We start from the raw sequence: 6,670 nt of genomic DNA, 5'->3' as shown, positions 1-6,670 counted from the left end.
TGGAGCCCTACGTGGACGACCCCAACCTACCGCAGAACGACCTCAAGAAGATTGTGTACGAGGTGATGTATGCGGGTCTGACAAGTGAAGGGGGCGGGGCGGGGGTAGAGAAAAATTGCAATTCATATCAGGGCATCGAAAACGGTGGGTATAACGCCCCACGGTCTGACGAGCCGTCGGAGCAATGGCACATGGGTTCCTTTAACGAAAGAAATCATGATATACATTTTATTGGCGAATGGTGCGTTCCTCTCTGAGACGGTTGCAACTGTCTTGAAGGTGGTCAGCCGCTGCAACGTGCTGCTGGACTGTGCCTACAAGGGCGAGCTGGACCTCGACTGCTGCAATTTCTTCTCGCCCATCTTCACGGAACATGGCTTCTGTTACACCTTTAACCTGCGCTTCAACGAGACGGAGTGGCCTTAGTAGGTAGCATGCACAGATCCCGGCCGGGCCCCCGGCCTTGTTTCGGGGGCACAGCCCTACTTACAGAGGCTGAAAGTAGTGCTGGTCGCCTAATCAATCAATCAATCAATCAATCAATCAATCAATCAATCAATCAATCAATCAATCAATCAATCAATCAATCAATCAATCAATCGGTCGATCAATTACTTTAGTTCGACGCCCTATCGTAGCCTGATGATATCTGCCCTCAGCGACTACAACCGACGGCCCGTCTTCACAAAGGAGTTCATCCAGGAGACGGACATGACGTGGTCCATGGCGGTGGACACGAACGACGCTCAGAACAACACCATTTCGGTGTACATCGGCAGCAACGACGACCTGCCCACGCTCGACATGGCCCCGCAGCACGTCTGGAACCGTCGCATCGCGCGGCTCTCGTTCGACGCCAAGGAGACGTACACGACGGACTCGGCGCGTCAACTGTCTATCCGGCAGCGGCGCTGTGTGTTCGAGGACGAGATCGCACTGGTCACGGACACGATCTACACGTTCACGGCGTGCATGCGCCAGTGCCGCATGGAGCTGGCTCACGCGCTGTGTGGCTGCATCCCACCCTTCTACCCGCCGCCCGCTCGCAAGGTCAAAGGCTACAAAAGTACGAACTGTATTTTATTGTTATTATTATTATACCCAACACTTTGCACACATGTCCTGTTATTCCTAGCCACACATGGATTTCGAAACGATTCCACAGTCGTCGTCCCTGCTGTCTTTTCGATATCGGAGCTATACTGGCGATGTCGCTCAAAACGTAATTTCTCTCTGGGTTGTTGCAGTAAACTTTCGGTACTGCACGCTGAAAGAACTGGGCTGCATCGCCAAAAATGCTGGTATGTGTGAATACACGCTGCTGTCTGTTCTGCCTGTTTTTAGCTTGTCCTTTACGAACACTTCACCCCACATCTACCTCTACCTCGTGTTGGAGAGAGCGAGTATTGTTATCAGTGCCGTGTGAAATTTATCGGGCAACCTTTTCATCTACTTTTGCCGTGCATACATGGGGGTTTAATCCTCCACGTAACCAGTTCATGGCCTCTTCAGTGGCGTGAAGCGTGACTCGGGACAAGGAAGAATGTTCGCCGTATTTTGTTCCGGAAATTGGTCAATATCTCGCCTACGCGTATAGTGATCGCGATCATTATTAGTCTGGGAGAAATGACAAGTGACAACAAAAGTGGCGTTTTCTCCAAAGAGTTTCACACTTCACTGATAACAGTATTCAGTATTCGTTCCTCTTGAGGTTAGTGTGAAAAGTAGGCGTACACGTCCAATTTTCTCAGACCCACTCGGTATTCCGGGAGCTCGGCGCCTGCGATACTCAGGGTAGGCCACCCCACAGTACATGCATGCATTGCATGCGAGATGTTGCCTACCTACAAGGCGCCATGAGAGCTGCGTGCATTTGCTGCCCGTGGCAGTTACGTAACGGCAAGTAAGGGACGTACTTTTTAGACAGTCCCCAAGACTGTCTCTACCAGAGGGTATTTCGATGATCCCACCACAATGAGTGTGATAATTTAAATGAAAAAACGAGTTATTCCAACTCACAAAATTTATTTTTTGTTCCCTACATCCCTTGTTTTTATATATGTTAATCAAGTGATCCAACAAACTAATTTTATCCACCAGACAAGTTCAGCAACCGGCTCAGCAAATGCTCTTGCGAGTTGGGCTGCAGCAACACCGTGTACGAGATGGAGAAACTGTTGGAACCGACGTAAGCTCTGCCAATCTGGAACCAAATGAAGGACGTCTGCGTCCAAATTCTGAGTCTGCGCAGGATAAAGATTCAGCATTGTTGTATTTGAAACAGAGATCCGAACGGGGACGATGGAGCTGAATTTCTGGAGATCGGGTTCGTCTCATGGCCCATGCAGAAATACAAGAGGGAAGTCCTCTTCGGATGGGTGGACTTGCTTGGTGAGTGGAGCCGTTCTATATCTCTCTAGTGGTTTCAACTTCAACAGTGGTTTAGTGGTTACATATCGTACTTACGACATACATGGTATAGAAACGGTCGACATTTGCAGTGGCCTTCGGTGGCATCGCCGGGCTGTTCCTGGGATTCAGCCTCCTCAGCGGGGTAGAGATCGTCTACTACTTCACCTTGCGGGCCTGCTGCATGGTGTGCCGCGACAAAGAGAGCCTGGAGCGGCTGGCCCTGGAATACGAGCAGTGAGTTTTGAAAGATTCCAGGCGCCGCGCGGCGGGGCCAGGCCAGGCCGGGCAGGAGAGCATCTCCCTCATTTGGTCGTATTTGATGTCGAATAGGATGGAGCAGCCCAAGGTGGACCTGTCGCTCAGGCCTGCCTTCATGGACCCCAGGGGCAAGGAGGGCCAGCAGCAGGAGCAGGGGCAGGCGGACTCGAAGGACCTGAAGGCCCCAAAGGACCTGTGGGCAGCCGCGTTGGATTCGGACTCCATCGGGGGGCTCGGCTACGGCAAGGGACGTGCATATACTTCTGGACGAGGTGCCAAAGCTGCCACGGGGCAGCGTCGACGCACAACCGGCAGGAACGTCAAGAACGCCGGGAGCAACTGGCCTTTGCCTTATATCCCATGAATAAAGTGCCCAGAACTGCCGATTTTTGTTTGCTACCGAATCACCACTTACAAGACCACACCACGCAATACACGCGTTACACGTGCTACTTAGGTAATTGGGTTGTCCTCGGGGAGGGCTGTTAAGATCAAATAACAGGAACTCGATGCGTCATACCTACAGGATGGCATATCGGCGGTTATACGGTGTCGGATGCAGGGGATACAGGAGGTGCGAGGGAGGGGCTTCCAATCAAACCACCGGCAACTTGACGAAAGAGACGTTAATTTGATGAAAATATGTCCCAAATTTGATTATTTTTTGACGAATTTCCGCCCAATTGATGTGGGGGATTGGGGGGGGGGGGTCGCACAGTTAAAACCTTACGAAGCAAAAAATGTCAAATCCTTCGTACCTACGAAGAATTGGCTACCTACGAAGTTTCTTCGAGCGAGCGGCGTTGAACGCGGCTTTGACCAGACGTTGAAAGAGCGGCCGCCGACAGCGGCGAGCGTGGCACATTCAAGCCAATTTTACACGTATTCGTTTGTGTAAAACCACTCCAATTTATCATACGGTTGCAAAATGCCATTATGTGTACAATGTTCCTTGGCCTTTTCTTGTTAAAACTATGTGTGAGTAAACAAAGTTACGACCGTTTAAAGCCAAGCTCCCAGTGCGAGCGGCGTGCGCAAAGTTCCCCCGCTTTTCTCGCGAAGTTTTGGCGTGTTTATTTCTTTTAATTTTTTACAACGCGACCAGCGAAGGTTTCATTTAAAACAAACTTACAACCAAAGATAACTGTTGTCTGATAACTTTTCTCAAGTGATAACTGTTACAACATGACAAACTGATTTGAACAATCAGAAAGAAGCCGGGCGGAAATGTCTTGCTGGTCTGGGCGGAAGTTTGGAAAGCAGAAGCCATGAGCCATGGTCACTTTGACCGTTCTGTGATTGTATTGGAGGGATGGACAAGTTTCCCCTTTATTACTCGAAGTACAGGGCGAAAGTACTAAAATTTAGTCGCAGTAAGCACGCTACTTTTGGCATACCGTTTCTTATCTTTGTGGTCGGTGGATCTTTCGCTCTAAAAGAGTTTGCTAAAGTCCGGTATGGGGTTATGTTATCCGTGTAGTTAGTCTCAAAACTCTATTAACTCAGTAAAGTCAGCTTATTTCTTTGCCTTATTATCATTTCAGTTATGAATTTACTCATGTGAACCCATACGAGCTGCCTGCAGAGTCGAGAGTTGGAAAGGTTGTGAAAATAGACCCTCAAGAAGAATATAAGAAAATGATGAGCAAGGTATCCTTAAACTATATTTTTATTTTTTATTTCATTTTAGATACATTATCACAAAATACATCAAGTGAAGTGCTCTTTCTTTGATTATTTCTTTCCATCTTTTAGATTGACATTGACAACTGGGAGAACAAAAGAATTCCTCGTCCATGGGAAGAAGATCCGAAGTCCAGTTCTTAAGTTTGTATATGGTTACTAATAGTTTCTCTGATCTACAAACTTGAAAATGGAGAGTGCACCGAAGGAAGTGACAAAGTCACCTTGTCCTCACCATTCTAGCACCAGGTTTTCTCAATGTGCTTCTTTCCGCAGTATTCGAAAGTCTATTCTTGACTCTTGTCAAAAAGCGGAAGAAGCCAACATTGATGATTTTAAAGCACTCCTTGATGATGGAGAGATTTTTGACATGACTCGACTGGAGAGTAATAACTATGGATATGATGCACTTGCTGATTCAATACTCAATAGTACCACAGCCAGTAATGATAGTGACAGTAATAACGCAGTCCAGGCTCTACTAAATAAACCTTTTGTTCCATTCTCTGTCGAAGAGTTGTCACTTGTAAAAAGTCTTACTTGTTGGTCAAATCACAATATTCGAGTTATAGGCCGAATATCACCAACTGCTGATAGTTTTTCAAATTTATGGTTGCTATCTAGCATAGGAGAAGAGGGTGGTCCATTTTCTATAGAAATTAATTTTAAGCTTGTGAATGAATTTCCAGTTGTACACTCAACAATTCAAGTATTTGGGGAGATACAGTTCTCAAGTGATTCTAGGCCTGTGATACTTGCTAAATTCTACAGAGATCTTTCTTTGGTTGATCTATTTTATTTCAATAAAGGTCTAGAGGAAGTTAAGAAATTTGTTCCTCATTTTGTCATTGAACAGTCACAGTAGTGGTATTCAATGTGGTAGGTGTAAACAATATTTTGGGGGAAAAGTTTTAGTTTAGTAACTAGTAATGTTAGGAATGGATAATCATACCTGTCCCAAAAACTTAGGTAGGTTTTCTAGTTTAAGTGTTGTTCACAGTTGTACGTTTGGCAAGAAATAAAAACATATTAAAAACGAATTAACTTTATTATTTAACCTGCACACATTTCATTTCAAAGAAAAACAATAAGAATTCCAAGTAGCAAGAGCTAATCTAGAAACAGTACTCTCTGATCAGCAAATTTCAATCAATAAAGACAAGGCAATAAAGCAAAAGAAAATGAGGCACAGAGAGGTTGGTATGTTGAGAAGACAGCTGAACAGGGATTGACAAACAAGCCTTGTCACAGAAATAGTGATAAAAAGGTGACTGGCACCAATGGAGGAACAAATAAAAAATATGATTATAAAAAGAAAAACATTTATTTTAGTAGATGCACATTGATGGATTAGCAAGTTGAAATGTAATACTCAATTTCTCTTAACTTCTATATACATGTTACTGACAAGGGCGCAGACAAAATGATACAGTTCATGAAATTCTAATTAATGTACAATCATTGATGTGATGTTTGTATACCACTGGAGGACTCGGTACAATAAAAATCAATCAATACTAAAAACAAAGAAAGGGCTCTAACGTCATGTACAATAAAATACATGAATTTTACAAACATAGATATGGGGGAAATAGAAATTTACGTAGTTCTGTTTGAACAGCATAACGAATTTACACTCAGAACTACACTTGGTCATGCATGCTCATTTCTGGTATCAAGTCTGATTTGAGGGACGTGATTATCTAATAAACATAGAAGGATAGCACCTTCCACTGTAATAAAAAACTAACAACTCATTTCACTTTGAAGGCTCTGGCCAACACCTAGATTAAATTGCATACATGAATGCATAAGCACACATGCACTCAAATACACACTTGAAGTCAATTAATTTAAGTGTCACTCACTCACTTAATGTTCACAAGTTTATGTCTTTGAGCTCAGTGCTCAATCAAATTCTCAAACAAGCGACAATCTACACTCAATCTTCATCTTAGTTAAAATAATTGCAGAAAATATGCCGTGGTTGGAAAAAGATTGATACAAAGGCATTCCAAAACTGTGCAAAGGCTCACTGTAAGCTTATTTCTACGTATTTAAATACATACAATTTGCTAGAAGGACCTATTAACATTTGCTATGTAATCTGGAACTCAATAGCTGAGTAGGAATGTCCTACAAACACAAATGTGGCCCTATATGAGTAACATCTACATAAAAGTGGCTAATCTTTTGATCATGTGATTTTGTCACATGTAAGGAATATGGTCCTAAAGGCAAAAGTTTGCCAACAAAACACTCTTTTTTACTGACTTAAGTGCTTTGGGGCGCAGTACTCTTGACATAATTCTTAATT

At 44.2% G+C, this 6,670-nt stretch overlaps 3 protein-coding genes across 3 annotated transcripts in view; 2 read left to right on the top strand and 1 right to left on the bottom strand.

The window, feature by feature from the left end:
- The window catches only part of LOC113204272 (sodium channel protein Nach-like), a 4,488-nt gene extending 1,432 nt beyond the window's left edge, over nucleotides 1-3,056 (top strand). Inside the window, exons 4-11 of the mRNA XM_052274718.1 lie at nucleotides 6-62; nucleotides 280-425; nucleotides 660-1,066; nucleotides 1,248-1,301; nucleotides 2,101-2,188; nucleotides 2,285-2,391; nucleotides 2,502-2,646; nucleotides 2,743-3,056. Of these exons, the coding sequence (XP_052130678.1) occupies nucleotides 6-62; nucleotides 280-425; nucleotides 660-1,066; nucleotides 1,248-1,301; nucleotides 2,101-2,188; nucleotides 2,285-2,391; nucleotides 2,502-2,646; nucleotides 2,743-3,034 (1,296 nt within the window). The 3' untranslated portion in view covers nucleotides 3,035-3,056. The remainder of the gene's footprint in view (nucleotides 1-5; nucleotides 63-279; nucleotides 426-659; nucleotides 1,067-1,247; nucleotides 1,302-2,100; nucleotides 2,189-2,284; nucleotides 2,392-2,501; nucleotides 2,647-2,742) is intronic.
- An 847-nt stretch (nucleotides 3,057-3,903) lies between these two features.
- LOC113216891 (cytochrome c oxidase assembly protein COX16 homolog, mitochondrial) lies at nucleotides 3,904-5,393 on the top strand. Its single transcript, XM_026436720.2, has 3 exons — nucleotides 3,904-4,125; nucleotides 4,215-4,320; nucleotides 4,426-5,393. The coding sequence occupies exons 1-3, from the start codon at nucleotides 3,983-3,985 to the stop codon at nucleotides 4,495-4,497; spliced, it is 321 nt and encodes a 106-aa protein (XP_026292505.2). The 5' UTR covers nucleotides 3,904-3,982; the 3' UTR covers nucleotides 4,498-5,393.
- LOC113204307 (centrosome-associated zinc finger protein CP190) overlaps nucleotides 5,383-6,670 on the bottom strand; it is a gene marked incomplete in the record, with an annotated part of 8,744 nt that continues 7,456 nt past the window's right edge. The window contains 1 exon segment of the mRNA XM_026419447.2: nucleotides 5,383-6,670.

This window comes from Frankliniella occidentalis, unplaced genomic scaffold (genome assembly GCF_000697945.3).
Source record: "Frankliniella occidentalis isolate FOCC.00 unplaced genomic scaffold, Focc_3.1 Scaffold428, whole genome shotgun sequence".
Lineage (NCBI taxonomy): Eukaryota > Metazoa > Arthropoda > Insecta > Thysanoptera > Thripidae > Frankliniella > Frankliniella occidentalis.
Note: the sequence above shows the minus strand (reverse complement) of the source record. Positions and strands in the feature narration are given on the sequence as shown.